At 50.3% G+C, this 16,863-nt stretch overlaps 1 protein-coding gene across 7 annotated transcripts in view; it reads left to right on the plus strand.

Moving 5' to 3' along the window:
- Positions 1–16,138, plus strand: part of NOD2 (nucleotide binding oligomerization domain containing 2) — a 32,653-nt gene extending 16,515 nt beyond the window's left edge. For 3 of the 7 annotated variants that reach the window (XM_027092124.1, XM_027092127.1, XM_027092126.1), the window contains 9 exons: positions 2,992–3,075; positions 3,307–3,390; positions 5,663–5,746; positions 6,504–6,698; positions 7,656–7,739; positions 8,248–8,331; positions 10,006–10,089; positions 13,216–13,299; positions 14,786–16,138. In XM_027092124.1, coding sequence (XP_026947925.1) covers positions 2,992–3,075; positions 3,307–3,390; positions 5,663–5,746; positions 6,504–6,698; positions 7,656–7,739; positions 8,248–8,331; positions 10,006–10,089; positions 13,216–13,299; positions 14,786–14,858 — 856 coding nt within the window. In that variant the 3' untranslated portion in view covers positions 14,859–16,138. Of the gene's footprint in view, positions 1–2,991; positions 3,076–3,306; positions 3,391–5,662; positions 5,747–6,503; positions 6,699–7,655; positions 7,740–8,247; positions 8,332–10,005; positions 10,101–11,901; positions 11,990–13,160; positions 13,300–14,785 lie in introns of those variants that run through there. The other 4 variants (XR_003429811.1, XR_003429812.1, XR_003429813.1 and 1 more) reach the window with 4 other exon arrangements.
- Positions 16,139–16,863: the final 725 nt, after the last annotated feature.

A 16,863-nucleotide genomic window follows, 5' to 3' on the forward strand; every position in this document is an offset into this window, starting at 1 on the left:
CCTTATGTAGTGCAGAGATTTGGGCCTGGCCCTTACCGCTCTCAGCCCCTGTCTGAAGGTGTGAGCTTTCCCATGTTTCTGCCCCAGCCCCCGTGGGCTCTCTTCACATCTTGGGCCGGATGAGGGCAGAGGGTGTGCCCAGGTCAGGTGGCCAGCATGCTGCAGGCTCCCCAGCTTCCCTTCCAGCCTTCCTGCTCCCTGCTTTAAACCTCTGAGAATGCAGAAGTTATAGCTTTAACTTGAAATTGACTCACAGCCTCTCCAGGGCTTTTGGTCTACCCCAGGTGACTTTAGATTGACCCTGAGCAAAGAAGAAACCTCTCCTTGACTTTATCAGGGTGACCTACCTTCTCTGGGCCAAAGCAGCGAGATTTTTTTTTTCTGCACGGAGCCCAACACATGGATCTCTACTAGAAATGGTGTGGTGGCCTTTGTTATCAGGACCGTGGTCATAGATTTATAAATACAATGCAATAATAATGTAATATATAACATATCATAGAGAGTTAATATGTATATGGTACATAGTTAATGTATGTGAATAACATGTGTATATAGGGAGGAAGCTGATTTGGATGATTTGAGGAGAGTCTAATAAAGGGACAGCTTACAAAAGCTTGGGCAGGAGTTAGGAAGAGCAGGTAGCGATGGTGCAGGGTCCTGGGGCCGCTGACAGTGGGGATGGGGTAGGGACAGGGCTGTTGGCCTTCTTAGACCTGAAGGGGTGGGGGATGGGAGGAGTGGCTCTTGGCTGCGAGGAGCAAGGCCAAAGGTCTGTCTGGCAGGACCGAGGCTGTAGCAGCCTGGAAGGGCGAGAGCTGGGGGTAAACCCTGGCCTTCCTGTCCTCCCCACTGTCACCTTAACCCACAGGGAGCTGGAGCAGGGTGTCCGCGATGTAGTCCACTGGCATCAGCTCCCCACTGAGAGCCAGGCAGAGAAGGGGGAGAGCGGATCTGGCCGGGTAGACGGAAGATGGCAGCACAATACCCCAGTTCCCCAGGAAGTAGGAATCATGATATATTCACTCAGGAATTTCGAGACCTGTCTGTGGGAGCTGTTCTGATAGAAATATGAATGTGTGTTTTTCTGGATAATGGACCTCCAAAGTAGTTCTCCAAAGGGTCCTTGAACCCCAGGGGGTCAAGAACCTCTGGTCTGGATAATCCTCATAGATGGATCCCTAGAATGAGTGGCGCCCCTTCTCCTGGGCTGGGAAGGCCCACGTGACTGCCACGGTGTGTGGAAGGGTTGGGTGGAGGCTGGGGCCCTGCCTCGATTTTCAGAGAAAGACCAGGATGGTCTGGTTCTAACGCTCAGACCGGAGTGTGCAGAGGGACTTGTGGAAATGCAGATTCTTGGGCCTGTTCCCAGTGGTTTCCATTCTGTAGGTCTGAGGTGAGGGCCCTGGAATCTAGGTTTTTAACTCAGTGATTCTGCTACAAGCGGTTCAGAGGCCACACTGTGAAGACTGCTGCTCTGTGGGAACCAGCCTGATTTTCCATTGACAGTGAAAGTCCCTGACCAAGTTCCACCGAGATTTACCCCCCACACACTTGGTATTGAAACCGCCATTGCTACCGGGGAGGGGCAGAAACCATGAGGTGGCTGCGTGGGCATTTCCTGTGTGTGACAGAGAAAGAGACAGAGACAGATAGTGAATGAGGGAGCGGGGCAGAGGGACAGAGGGAAAGAGTCAGAGACAGGGAGGGCAGGCGGGAAGGGGGGAAGAGAGAGAAAGGGAAAGAGAGAGAGAGGTTTCTCTCCCACAGTGCCAAGCTGCATCTCTCCCACTTGAAGCTGTTTCCATGCCAACCGAAACCCTCAGGCTTCAAGAAGCCCCATACACAAAGTGCCCCAATGCGTGTAGGTTTCCTTAGACCCCGATTCTGACTCTAGGGCGATGGCTTTCGAAGTTTTTTGACTGTGACCCACAGTGAGAGAGGGTGTGAGGAAGCACAGGGGCACGTCAGGTTGAAATTTCACAAAATGACTTATTAACCGTGATACACTCTGCTCTCTTTTTCCTTTCTCTTCTTTTTCCAATTTAAAAATGCTGCTCTAAACCTTCTGGGTTGATTTTGTGATCCACCAATGCATGAATCTGACGTTAAGAGCCCAGAGCAGGCCGGAAGGGAGAGGCTGTACAACGGCATCGTTTAGAGTGGCCTTTGGAGCCAGAAAACCTAGGCAGCAATCCTTTAGGTGCTGTGCAACCTTAGTGAAGGCGCTTCACTTGCTGGGCCTCAGTTTCCTTCTCCCTGGTGGACAGAATAGTACCTACTTCATTAAAGATTAAAGAAGAAAAAAAATGAACAAAAACAAAAAAAAAAGGTTAAGGAAGATTAAATATTGTTCCTATTGGGAAGGGCTCCACACGTGCCAGTGATCATATTACAGGTAGCTTTTACTATGTGCCAGGTGCGCACAGGGCTTCATGTGCGCTATCTCTTTAAATCCTCACCAAGAGCCCAGTGAGGTCGGCATTACCATCCTTCCTTTTCTACAGATAAAGGGACCAGCAAATAGCTAGTAAGTGGCTGCCAGGATCAGAACTTCCTTTGAGGGACTCCAGAGAGCTTGAGGTGTTAACCTTTAAGTCAGGGCCTCCCGAGTCGGCCTGAAGATGCAGAATCATGGGCACGGTTATTAAAATACACAGGTCCCTGAGCCCCTCCCCACACTTGCAGACTCACCAGCTCCAGGGGAGGGGCCCGAGAGTCTGTTTTATTTATTTGTCTATTTATCTCTTTGCGTGGGCTCTGGGTCCCCACTTCCGAAGCCCCCCACCCTACAGAGTGAGTGACGTCAGCACCCTGGCCAGGCGTGGGGGAGTCTCCACTTTTCCGGGGTGCTCTTTCCTTGCGGCGTTTCCCAGAAGCACAGGTGCTGGTACTTCTGGCTTGAGCAAAGGTCTCTTTTGGGGTTTTGTTCGTTTTTTCCCCTCTCTCATTGGCTCTGTTTTCAAATTTATTTATTTTGTCTTTTTTCAGCTTGCGAGATAACAACGTCTCAGACCGAGGCATCTGCAAGCTCACTGAACATGCTGTTCGCTGTGAGCAGCTGCAGAAGTTAGCGTAAGTCAGGCTGGGCCGTGGACGTTTGGCCCCGTGTCCCCAGCCTCACTCCAGGCCATGCCGCCTGGGCAACAGCTGTGAGCAAGGGACAGGCTGGGACAGGGACGTTTGCGTGGCCGGAGGGCACAGGGGACTCCTGTCTTGAGGGACCCGGCTACCCGGGCTTTGGGTGGCCGCTATCCACTGTGCCTCATCTCATCTCCATGTCTCTTCTCTCTCGGAACTTTCCAGTCTTTTCAACAACAAATTGACCGACGGCTGTGCACACTCCATGGCCAAGCTCCTCGCATGCAAGCAGAATTTCTTGGCTTTGAGGTGAGCCTGGGGCTTCCCTACCCCTGGAGACTGTTTCTCATCCCCACAACTGAATCAGTTTGGTCTGGTCTCGACTCATAATGGGGCGTGTGATCTCCTCGCTGAATACAGGGGCAGTGTCTCGTTGTGAGCAGGGTTTCACTAGTGCTGTGACCGCCCCAGCAAACTCTGGACCAATTCCGCTGAGGCTTCCTGCCCTTTGACCTTTATCTCCCAGGACTGAAGAGGGTTTCCAGGACCTTTTTCTTCCCTGTGTCTAAGAGTGTCACCAGCTCTCTGGGGTGCCCGAGTTCCCTGATGTACATTGAGCACGTGCTTGGCAGGGGACGGAATGCAGCCGTCACTTGTCACCACAGTGAGGCAGCCAGTTGCCAAAAAGTTCTCAGAAGGTCCTTTTACTGCTTGGGGGGGTCCAGTCTGGGAAGTCTGCGTTTCTGCTGCTCCCAGCCCTCTCGGCCTCAACTGGAGTCTCTCTCCCATCTGACACTGTTGTGTCGCCCCTCCAGCTAGTCCCTGGGTTGGCCTGGCTTCTCTTTCTCTCTGGGATATTCTTGCCTCCTGGATTTATGAGGCAGTAAGAGAAGACAAAGTGAGGAGTTGCCTCCATCCTTTCTTTCTACCTGCTGGGCTGGGTTTAGGGATAGGAGCTGCCATTTTGAAATTGTTGACTCCGTCTCAGGCAGGGCTGCTGAGGCCAGCACCGGAGGTGTCATTCTGTACCAAGGACTCTCTTTTGCTGCCACCACCTGCTCCTCCCAACTCTGGAACCCGAGAGCAGCTGTGGCCAGAGCTGGGCTGGCCCAACCTCCAGGGAGGGCTGTAGGGTAGCAGAAAGGTGGTGCACCCAGAACTTGAGACCTGTGTTTTTGGTCAATATAGCATCATAGTTGAGAGCACAGGGCTCTGGAGCCAGACCAACCGAGGTTTGGGTCCAGCATCCCTGAGATTTGAATTCTCATTAGCTGTGTGACCTTGGGTCAGCCCACTATCGCTGTGTCTCTGTTTTCCCTTCTATAAAATGGAGATAATGGTTATAGCTACCTCATAGGTTGTTGTGATGATTAAGCGAGTTAACATACATCAAAAGCTGGCACAATATAGTGAGTGCTTTCTATAGGGAGCTTAGTGCCTGAAAGATGGTGGGTAAATCACGTAAGTTCTCAGCACGTTTATTCTGTTCGTCCAGTGCTCCCAGGAGGGATTAGATGTGCAACACATTTACTGGGGAAAATGCCTATAAGGGAAAATTGGGGAAGAAAGCTGGGGGAGGCTGGGAGAGTTGGCCGACTGCAGTGTAGGTCTGACCCTGAGTGAGGGAGAGAGGGAAGGAAGGAGGGGTGGGAGGAAGCATCTTAGACCCCAGTGCAGATCGGGGAGAGGACGGAAGGCTGTTGGGGAGTCCTCCAGCCAGTGTGCCCAGCAGAGGAGTCTCAGGTCTTCCAGTCCTTGGCTGGGAGCAGCCTGTTGGAAACAGGCCTTGGTGCAGGGGGGACGTCGGACTTCCCAGCACGGCAGCTGGGGCCTTTCGTTACCCAGGAAGCTCAGAGGTTTGAAAGGCTGCCACACCCCTTCCGGAAGGGAATAATAATACCTGCCCTACAGGATTGTTGCCAGCCAGAGTGGCTTAAAGTGTATGAAAGTTTTTTGAAAGATGAAACTGTATTATTATTCCAGGAAGCCTCGAGCTGTGGGTGAGAGTTCTGGGAACCTCCCTGAAACTCTCTGAGGTGTCTGGATTTTGCTGAAACCCCCTCCTTGACCCCTGCCCGAAGGCTTAGCAGGATCCCTTTCTTTCTTTCAGCCACCTTGGCCCGCTCCAGGCCCTTTCCAAACAGGTGGAGGCTACCGGGCAGCCACAATGAATCTGGGAAGGCTGCAGGGGGGAGGCAGGGTCTAGCGAGGAGAGAGTGGAACAGTGAGTCACCCTTGCTCCCTGGGGGAAGCCTCCTTCCTGGGCGGCTGCCTGTTGTGGTTCCTGCTCAAACCTGTCCCATTGCTTTGCAAAACAGGCCCTTCCACTCCTTTCCCTTTGCTGGTGGAAAATGAAGTCTGCAGGAGCCTTGAGGGAGCTCCCCCGGCGTGAACAGCACGCACTGCGTCTGCCCAGCTGGAACTGGAGGGCTGGTTCCTGCATCCTGCAGAGAAGTCCTCAAAGCTTTCTTCCCTGTTTCTCTGTCCAGGCCACACTTCCCCCACCAGACCCCGGTCTCGGGGCACTAACGGTCCTCCCATCCTGCTCTCTTTCTCAGCCTCCTCTGTCTTTTCCTTCCAGGCTGGGGAACAACCACATCACAGCCGCGGGAGCCGAGGTGCTGGCCCAGGGGCTCAGAGCCAATGCCTCCCTGCAGTTCCTGGGGTAGGTGGGATTCTGGGGCGGAGGGGCTCGTGAGGATTCAGGGGCAGACGAAGCCAAAAGGCCCCAGAGGCTGCCCAGGCTGCAGTGGGGAGGGCGAGGCACGGAGAGCGTGGGCGGCCCTAGGCTGCCTCTGCCTTGCTTCGAGCTCAATAAACAGGAAGTTCAGGATGTCAGGGTTGGGGGAGGGCAGAGCCCATGAGCGGTGGCAGGAAGTCCTCGAGGGTGCTAGGGCTGTGCTTCTCACCTTTGTCTATGGGTTGGCACCACTTGGGGGCTCCTGAAGAATGCCACTGCCTGCCCCAGACCAATTAAATGAAATATCCAGATACAAGGTCCAGGAATCAGTAATTTTAAAAAGCTCCCCAGATGATGCGCAGCCTGGGGTGAGAGCCAAGGAGAGAGAAGGAAGTGGAGAAGTTCGGACACTGAACCCAGGATGGGAGGGGCTGCACCAAGTCCTGCAGAGCCCTTGCCACCTGCAGGGTCATCAGGCCTGCCAGGGAGGGGAGAGGGGTCAGACGCAGGCAGGGAGGGCAGTCCTGCAGACCTCAGGGCCCCTGAGTGGGGCTTCCTCTGTTTGCTGGGCAGAGCGATACCCTCCAGTGTTGTACCTGTACAGTTCCCTGCAGCCCCTCTCCTGTCCTATCTTCTCCTGGTGTAAACTAGGATCCATTTGATAATAACTGCGGGCTTTAGAACCCAAGACTGTAGGAAGAGAGAATGACCTTAGGGCTGGGTGTTCCAACCCATTTTATAGGCAGGCAAGTTGCCCTCCAGCTCGGTTTGAGCCCCGAGTGGGACCGCGTTGCTGGAGACATCAGCACCTTTTCCAGGATGCATTGGGAGCAGCACAGAGTCTAGGAAAGGGTGGCCACGGCCCCACCGAGTTCCTACTTGAGATCACATCTTGCACATCGGGGGATGTTTATCTTTCAACACGTTATTTATTAAGGTACCTGTCTGGGCCTGGCCCCGTGCTAAAATCCCAAACACTATCATATGATACAAACCGTTCTGTAGCTTGCATTTTGTTTTTCTTGTAGGCATTTTTCTCATGTGACATGATCTCATTTTTTAAAGAACAGCTGCCTCAGTATTCCGGTGGATGTCGTGATGCGTTTAGCTGGTTGCATGTCGATGCACAGTTTAGCTTGTTTGCAGGGTTTTTGCTATTACAGTGTCACATCCCCGGAGCACAGAGCAGTGCTGGCACAGGGCCGGAGCTCAATAACTATTCACCTAATGAGTGCAAGTGCAGTGAGCATCTCAGGGCCACTGTCTCTGCTCACGTGGGCACCTACAGGTCCAGCCTAACTTCCCACACGTAAAATGGCCAGGTCCCAAGGTGTGACCGGGGCTTCACCTTTGAAAAGGGGTGTGTCCAAATTAGGGTGTGTCTGAGGTGTATGAGCCAAAAGGTGGAGGTAGATGCCGTGAAGGGCCTGGGGATGTGAAGAAGGAGGAAGAAAAGAAGAAATGAAGAAGAAATGAAGAAATGAAGGGCTTGTGGAAGAACAGTTAGCCTTGTTCTGGGTGGTCCCAGAGGTAGTTAGGGACTCGTGGGTGGCAGTTAGCACAAGCACGTCTGATCTAATGTCAGGAAAAAATATCACAACCATGAATTGGCATTGAGAATGAGTTCCTGGTCCCTGAGGGTGTACACTGGGTGGGTCTCTCACTATTTTGTAAGCCTGATTTAAAGAAGCTAAAGAAACCTGAGTGAAGTTTGGCCATCCCTCCAAAAACGGAGGCAAGTTCACTTTGCTGGGACCTAGGAGTCCCCCTGAGACCTTTCTGGGATTGGGTGGTCCTGCCCCTCTGATTGGGGCCACAGAGAGGAAAGGCACCTGTCTAGAACACATGGCAGGTTCTCACTGACACTGTCTGTTGGCTCTGTTGGACTTTTCAGGCTCTGGGGCAACCAGGTGGGTGACAGGGGAGCCCAAGCGTTGGCTGAAGCCTTGGGTGATCACCGGAGCTTGAGGTGGCTCAGGTATGCCTCAGTGTTTGTCCTGAAATTGTCATGGGGAGCCAATAGGAGGAGGGAGGCGCTTGGGCCAGTTCTGAAGACCTTTGAACTTCATTTTTAGCCCCCTGTATTAGATAATTGGATGATAAAGAAAAACCACTAGATTTGGAATCAGGACACTTGAGTCTTTCTGGGTGACTTTGGGTCACTTCTCCTCTCGGGGGTCTTGATTCCCTATCTGTACACTGAAGGTCTTGGGCTAGATCAGATACACTTTAGCTCAAGGGCCAACTCCAGTCTGTTAGTGGGGGCTGCCCAGTGCACTATGTTGGGAAGGATTCTAAAGCTACTTCTGGGCTTAATGAAAAAGAGCACTGTAATCAATTAGTGATGTCTGACACGGAGCAGACTAGGACATGCGGCAATGTGTGCCATGCGGCAATGTGTGCCATGCATTTTGCACTTCATGGGTTATCTTATCTCTGAGGTCCCTCACTGCTCTGACATATTTTTGTTCCTTGATTACATCCAGCCTGGTGGGGAACGACATTGGCAGTGTGGGCGCTCAAGCCTTAGCATTGATGTTGGAAAAGAACATGGCCCTGGAAGAACTCTGGTGAGTTTAGGAGATTCATTGCTCTAGAGAGGCAGACATCAGCCTTTCTTCATTCTCTGGCCTCATCTGTGGAAGCCATTGTGTGTGTAAGACAAAGGTGGATGACTGAATGATTGGGTGATTGTGTTTGTCTTTGTCCTGGGTGACATGAAGCTTATAGAGCCTGGCATATAGGTGCTAATTCTTTACATTTAATTATATTGATTGGTTTGTTGGTTTGTTTACTGCCTCCCTGGGGCATAATGGTTAAGAGAACAGACTCTGGAATCCAGCCAGCTGACCTTCAAGGCCTGCTGTGATCTTAGGCAAGTTAAGTAACAATCTCTGAATCTTAAGTTTCTTACCTGTAAAATGAGAGTATGGATGCTTTCCACTATAAAACACTTTTGTAAGAATTAAATGAGGTAATGCTTGTGAGGAGCTTAGTACAGTGTCTGGAGTGTGTGTAAGCACTCCATAAATGTGAAATTGTAGCAGTGACAGCATTTCTACTACTCTTGCTGCTGCTGCTGCTCCAATGACTGCTGTTTTGTCTTTTCGAGGTGAATGTGAGTGCCTAAGGACACTGGATATTAAAGTCAGGGTCACGTGCAAGGTGGAGTGGAGTTTGGCGGAAGTTAAAAGATGAACCATGAATCATATTTATCCTGATTCCAAGCTTTCCATCCTTTAGCTGCCACTTGTCTAGCCTTCTTCTGACATATTCTGGGCAGTTCCAAATTATATCAGGGAGATAAAATGCTGAATGTTTGATTTTTCTGGGAAGCATAAAGGCACTGAAACCTATGAGCATGGCCACAAGATGAATATTGCCAATGGGCCTTGCAGGGCCCACTAGCAGGGCCCAGGGCTCACTAGCACTGCCAGTGTACCATTGAGTATATCCTGATTGGAATTTCTTGTTAGAGGAGTGCCTCACTGTGAGTGTATCGGTTATGACTGCATTAGGCTGCAAGTGATGGAATACCTTTATTTACAGTGGCTTACACTTGTAAAGGATTGATGTTTTCATGTACATGCAGTTTGGAGGTAGGCAGCATAGGGCTGGTATGGCAGCTACATGAGGCCAGCAGGGGTCTGGACTCTATCTCTCTAATCCTTCATATCCTTAGCGTGTGGTTTCATCCTCATGGTTGGTTTCCTCATGGTCACAAGGTGGCTGCTGCAGCACCCACAGCACCCCTTCTGTAATCCAGGTTCAGTCTCTATATCCAGGAAGGGCAAAAGGCTGGGTCTCTCCCCTTCAAAGAACATTCCCAGAGGTCCCATCTGTCAGTTTCTCCTTATGTGTTGGTGGCCATGTGGATGTCATTTGGCCAACCCTGGCTGCAGTGGAGAGCAGGAAACATAGTTTTTCCACCAAGCACATGGCTGCTCCCAATGACGTTAGCCTTCCATTAATGAGAAAGAAAGGGAAAATGGGTATTGAGTCACTGGGACATGAGGGAACTTCTTATGTGAAGGAGCCCTGGGGCAAATTCTCTCTCAGAGATGTCCCAGGAATTGAGAACCCTCATACCCTGCTTGGCCTGTTCTTACTTTACTGGTAAATGTGGGTTTTCAGATGTTGGATATTCTTAATTGGGGGGGGACACATGCATTCATTTTTATTGGCGTCATCTTCCATAATAAACATTACCATATCAACTGGGTTTTCTCCCTTGTTCTTGCCAGCCTGGAGGAGAACCATGTCCAGGATGAAGGTGTGTGCTGTCTCGCAAAAGGACTTGAGAAAAATTCAAGTTTGAAAGTCCTGAAGTAAGGAACCTGTAAGCAGGAGCTGGGCCAGTAATGACTGGCCCTGGGAGGGGGTGTTTCTGAATCAGAGATCTGGGAGGCTTCCCAACCTGGCTAACTCACAGGAGGTGGCCCGGTAGAAAACTGCTGTTTTTTCTGCATTCCCCCAATCCCAGGCAGGGGTTCCAATGTACATTGTTTACTTGGGAGGTAGTCCCCGCAAACACTGGCGAGAGGGTAGTGAAATGAGGCCGGGGAGGGACAGTAACCAAAAGAAGGTGTGTTATCAAGCCGGTTATCCCTGGGGACCTCTGGGGTACAATGCTGTGGGCGAGAGGCAGCGGGGGTGTTTGTCCACCAGCTGCTGTCCTTCACATATTGAAGTGTGCTTGCGGGGATATTCGTTTTCTGGCACATCTGGCTTGCCCCGAACATGGCTGACCATGCTCCTGGGGTCAGCAGGAAGGCCTCAGGCAGAGAATGGGGGTCTTCCCGGCAAGCAGCCCTCAGAGGTAGAGGTGAGAGCTGAGGAAATATGGGTGGGTTGCCCACAGCATCTGCTATAGTGACTTACAGGCTGGGCCCTTCCCCCCGTCCAGGGGTCCTCTCTGACTCAGGCAGGAGAATTCTGATGGTCATTCCCAGTGGCTCCTCTTGGTGTGTTATGCAGGCAGGCATGCTTGCTCTTACTCATGTGTGCGTTCATCCATTTATGTACTGATGCAAGAAATGTTTCTGGAGCACCCAGTCCATGCCAGGCTCTGTTTGAGGCACTGAGGATAGAGTGGTAAAAAGGCCCCTGCTCACATAGCTCTTACATTTGAACAGGAGAGACAGATGATGAACAAGTAAACAAATGAGACCATTTCTGTTAGTAATAAGTGCTCTCAAGAAAATTCCAGAGAGAGATGACAGGGAGTGACTGGAGAGGGTAGGGGAGTTGCTGCTGGGTAAGGCCTCTCTAAGAAGGTGACTTCTGAGTTGAAACCTGAATAACAAGAAGGTTCCCGCCATGCTGAGGTCTTAGGGACGTGCAATCCAGGTGGACAGAACAGCAAGTACAAAGGCCCTGTGGCAGAAACGAGCTTGGTGGTTTTGAGAACAGAAGGAGGGCCTGTGAGCTTGGACTGTAGTGGATGGTGGAGTGGGAAGGAGCTGGCCACAGCAGCCTCAGAGCTCTGGGAAAGATTCGGGAGTTTATTCTAAGGACACTGAGAAGGCTTCGGTGGGTTTTAATGAGGGCAGTCATGTGATCTGATTTATATCATCCAAAGATCGTGCTTACTGCTTTGTGCAGAACAGGTGGAAGGAGGGTAAGATGGAAGCAGGGAGACCAGCCAGGAGGCTCTTGCACCCTTCCAGGTGAGAGATGGAAAGTGGATCAGGCTGAGGGCAGTGGAGGAAGCTGGTGAAAGGGGATGGCAGCTCATGGAGGTCCTGCGGGTCCAGAGCTGGAGGGCTGGGCAGCAGTGGTGTCGCCGGGGAGGTGATCAGGGGACCACTAGAGGCGCACACGGTGGTTAGGGACCCATGCCACAAGGAGAGGGACAGCGGGTATGAGCAGAGGCCCAGCCAGTGGTCACCACAGGCTTGTGGTGCTCTCTGAGGCTGGCGTCACACCAGCCATGGTGCCAAAGGTCTCATTTCCCAGGTATGTCAGGGCACCAGCAGATGGCCCTTTTTGCTAGAGGAGACTGGCCTCTGCCCTGGCAAGCGTGGCCCGGGGAAAACACTCACCTTCCGAGACCAGCAGACAGCTGCAGCCGGGAGAACGTCTGCTTTGCTGCCAACCCGCCATCCACTCTGGCAACACTTGTTTGTGTTGCTTCACAGGGGCTAGGAAGTTGCCAAGTGTTTGGGGAAAACACTTCCACTCGTCACACGGATGAAGCTCGGGCTCGGAGGCCCTGGTGAAGCTTGGGTCTGTCTGCGCTGGGATCCCAGGCTTTGCACGCAGGGCGGCTCTTGGCAATACCTGGTTTATTATCCACCGTGTGCGGATGAGGCGCATTTGTCCTCCCTCATTGTCATAGACTTACCCCACTCGAACCCCACAGATGCCAGGCAGTGGGAGCCGCCGATGTCCCACGCTGCTCTTGTCGAGAGTCTTATAATTCAGCACCACTGAACTGTATCCTCCTCCACTGTTTCCCCATAAAAATCAAGCTTCTCACATATCTTAAAAAAGAAAAGCAAAGCTTACATCCTTCTTCCAGACGTGGTCTGTGCCAGGCCTTGGTTAAGACTGCAGGCTCTGGAGCCTGACAGCTGGGGTTTGGGCCCCAGCTCCACCATTACCAGCCGTTCCCGCTTGGATTTGCGCCTCAGTTGCCTCAAGTATAAATGGGGTAAAAACTGAACCCTCCACATAGGGTTCTGAGCGTGAGCCCAGGTGATGTAGGTTATGACGTGGCACATAGTAAGAGCTCTAAAAATATTGCCTGCTGTTATTTTTAGCACTGCCTTAGGGTCAGCTTCTCAGAAGTTCCTGAAATTGTTGAGGGGGAAGCCAGGTAGTGGAGATTATAGAAGGCCAGCTGTGAGCAAAAGAGCTGTGTGGGGACCACTTGGCTCTCCCCCTGCTGTCCCTGACTGTATGCCATCTTCCCTCCCCATTTCCAACCTCATATTTTCTTTAGTCTATGTCCTTGTGCCCCCAAGGCTCTTAAATGACAATATTACTGTTCATCGATTATCTTCTATCAGTTAAGTACAGTGCCCAGTGCTTTAGAATATGCCATTCTTTGTTTAATTCTTGTACTCCATGAGGTGGGTACTCTTCTAGGTCCTTTTTACAGATGAGGAAATTGGGACTCATCTGCCTGAGATCAAAAAGGGAGTAGCGTAAGGTGGATTTGAACCCAGGAGGTCTGGCACTAAAATGCACGTACTTAACCACCATGCTCCTTCCTAAGGGAGCAGGTACTTAATACTCATCTGGTGAATGGAGGAGAGAGGGGTGCATTTCACTTTGGGCATTGAGCCTTTGCAGATGAGCTCATTGGGAATCTCTGGCAGGAGAGGGACGTGCTGAGGGGGCAGGTGGGCTTCAGGAGGCTGGCCGGCTCCCAAAGCCTCCTTTAATTAAACAGGCTCAAGAAGAGAAACAAGCATCCTGAAAGCTCACCACTCCATCTTCCTCTCCAGGCTGTCTAACAACTGCATCACCTCCCTTGGGGCAGAAGCCCTCCTGCAGGCCCTTGAAAAGAATGACACCATCCTGGAAGTCTGGTAAGGCCCCTGGGCAGGCCTCTTTAACCTCCCTCAGTTTTCCAATCTATAAATTGGGGTGAAGGGAGAGAGAAGCTTGAGAATTTCTAAGATCCCTTATGACCCTGACATTTAGTCCCATTCTGCATGTGATGGGTTTGGTTCCCTGGGAAAGATGTCATCATGTTTCTAAGCTGGGACCAACTCTCTCATTTTTAAATCATGAGCGTTTATTCAGGAATGTCTCTGTTCTAGGCAATCGTGTGGGATTTGGGGTGTGGTTGAAGAGGGAAACAGAGAAAAGAACTCAGCCCTTGCCTTCCCTGGATATCCCATTTGCCTTCACAGGTCAATGCTCTTATATTAGACCCTCTGCAGTTCTGGGCGGCTGTTACACAGGATGGGAACTGTTGGCCAGTGTTTCCAAGTCTTATACGTAATGAAAAGCCATGTTCCTTTATGTATTTGAAAAGAGCAGTGCATCACAACTTCAAAGATTTCTCCCTCTTCTTTTCCCCTGGATAAATACAGATTTATCACTCAGATTATAGGTAGAAAGGTTTCTCCTGATTTAACATGTTATGAGTGAATGACACTATATATGTTTCAGGCACTGGGCTAGAAACCAATATCTTAAAATGAGGACATTCCCTATAAAAATCTATCTTTCAGGGGTTTCTCAAAAAAAGCTGGCCACTCTGGAACTCCATTTAGAATGCCAGTAGTTAAGCAGAGTAGAGGACAGGCTGACCCCACTCAGCTGGGCAAACCGGCTCAGGCTGACCCTAAACCCCACCATGCCGATTGGCTTGGGCCAGGCCCCTTCGGCTGCTGTATATTACATGCCTCATCCCTGAAAGCTCGTGAACCCTGCTTTACATATGCAGATTTGTCCCTCCCTCAAAAAGCACATCAAGGCAGTAGCAACTGTAGCTATCAAATGATGAAGTTAAAAATAAAGACTTGTAAAAATCTGTCCTACAATGGAGAGATTTTTCCTTTCTGTGCGATTGTGTAATCCCTGTAGCCTGTGAGGTCCTCGGGTCCTGGGTAGAGCGTGGGCTTTATTTTTTTTCTTAAACCATTGCACAGTTCTGAGAAATGTCACATTCTGTGTCCGGGGGGAACAAGCTAGCATCAGGTTGATATTTTAAGGGTTCTGGTGTTATTGGCAGAGCTTGGGAGGACATTGGGATTTGCTCATTGCATTCTTGACAGATTCTGCTGTTGCCTTAAAAAGAATGGCCAGCCTTGGGAGTCAGGGCTGGCTGGGCCCAGTGTGGACTCTGCAGGGCCATGAAGGCTTGTTAAATCGTGCACAGTGATTCATGAGCCATCCTGGCTGACAGAAGGTGAAACCTGCATAGACTTCTCTCCCAGGAGAGCTGCAGCTGGGCCGGAGGGCCAGGCCATCCAGGCATGAGTTCATAAAGCGGCAGCTTCCCGGTTGAAAACACTGCTCTGGTCCTGGTCTTATTCAAACCTCTCTTTGCTTTATCCCCTTCAGGCTCCGAGGAAACACTTTCTCTCCGGAGGAAACTGAGAAGCTCAGCCACAGGGACACCAGACTCTTGCTTTGATGTCTCCAGGTCAACGTTCATCTCAGTTTGTTTGGGAGCAGGCCGTGGGTCTGGATCCCAGAAACGGGATGACATCTGACAGCAGTCCACTCAGATGGAACCTGGTCTTGCCCAGGGCCAGCCCAATAGGTCACCTTTGTTCTGGCAGAGGAAGGCGCATCAGTGCCCCGCAGAGCAGACTTTCCCAAAGCCTATTTTTCCTGTCAAGTTCTTCCCAAGATTCAATCCTGGGATGTAGAAGAGGGGCAGCCCCCCTCTACATGATGGGGCTGGTCTCGGGCCAACCTGACACGGGTCAGAGGAGCCACGGATGCCACTGCGTGCTTATTGGTGCAGAGAGCTCCACGTGAGGAGGGGCATTCAGGAAGCAACTTTCTGCTGTGTTTCAACTCATGGTCACCCATTAGGTTGTTCTCTGTGTCTGGTTCCTCCACTCATCCTGGACCCCTGTACATGCCACTTCCTCTGTGGTTGAGGATTCAGAATACTGGCGTTCTCATCTTTGCTCCTTCCGTTACACCCCAGCCCTCCTCCCGCCCTCCCATTCCGCTCAACACCCCACACATCCTGGATGGGAAGGGCTTCAATTTACCCTGCTCTCCTTCTGGTACTTAAGACATTTTTGAGAAGGGACACATGACAGCCATGTGTTCCTCAAGACATTCTAGATTTTCAAGAAAAATATGACCACACTACAGCTGGTATCACACCTGGACCTTTATTTCCAGTGAAATCAATTACTCTTCAGTTAAACCTTTGGAAACCACTCCCCATCCAAATGCAGCTTTTTAAAATTAATCTGGGCCAGAGTTTTGAACAGCCCCACTCTGATGCCTGTGAACTGAACTCTGGAAGCAGACTTCCAAAATATATTCATAAGAGACCGTTCAGTTTTATATGTGCCAGAATGCTTTAGGATGTAAAGTTATGGATCAAAAGTTTACAGGGCAAAATCAACGGCCCTTCCTTATAAAGCAAATGTTTATTCTGAATTTTTCAAAATGATGCATGTTGAAGCTTTTCTAAACTGTCAGGTGCTGTGCAAGTGTTATTATTTTAAACACTGTTATCTGTGAAAAACTGGTTAATATTTATAAACCACTTGGTTTTTTTCTCCCAAGTTTATGTTTTTATAAAAAAAAATAGGGCCATGAATTTTATGCCGCACATAATCACAGAGGAGAAAACTATTGAGTCACCGAAGCTATCTTTGTTGAGACCAAACATTTAAAAATATTCCTGAACATCGTCAAATATTAAAGCACAATTTTCTACTTGAAGGGGGGAAACATGATGTTTCAACCAGACAGTTGATTGCTTAAGGCACAAGCAGGTTTTAGAAATAGGCCTGCAATCAAAACACATTTGGCTTTGGTTTAGAAAAGTCTAATCCAGCATGAACTTTAGGCTGCGGCAAATGTGAGAAATGCGAGAAGGACCCCTGGGCCTCCCTCCATTCTCTCCAAGTGGCTCTGGGAGTCTCTAACAGGAGAAGATTTGGGAACAGTTCTCCTCGGCAAGCAGCCTCCTGAGTGGGCCTTGGCGAAATAATTCTTAGCTGCATTTAATTAGCAAGGACTCACGTGGCTGCCCATCAAGGTGAAGTCTGCTTCCTTGAATGGTTTCGTGTGTGTCTGGTTGGTTAAATGTTGTGACATCTCCCTGGGCCCTTGCCCAGGGAGAGCATGTATGTGGGTTCTCTTTGTTTGTTCGTTTTAGTTTATTTTACTGATGCATAGTTGATTTACAATGTTGTGTTAATTTCTGCTATATAGCAAAATGATTCAGTTACATATATATGTACATATTCTTTTGCATTATGGTTTATCACAAGATATTGAAATAGTTCCTTGTGCTGTACAGTAGGACCTTGTTGCTTATCCATTCTATAGATCTTATGTCTGCTCACCCCAACCTCCCACTCCATCCCTGCCCCACCACCCCTCCCCCTTGGCAACCACAAGTCTCTATGTCTGTTTCTTTTTTCTTTCCTTTTTTTTTTTTT

The sequence above is a fragment of the Aethalodelphis obliquidens genome, unplaced genomic scaffold (assembly GCF_003676395.1).
Source record: "Aethalodelphis obliquidens isolate GAN/ISIS:26980383/991018 unplaced genomic scaffold, ASM367639v1 scaffold75, whole genome shotgun sequence".
NCBI lineage: Eukaryota > Metazoa > Chordata > Mammalia > Artiodactyla > Delphinidae > Aethalodelphis > Aethalodelphis obliquidens.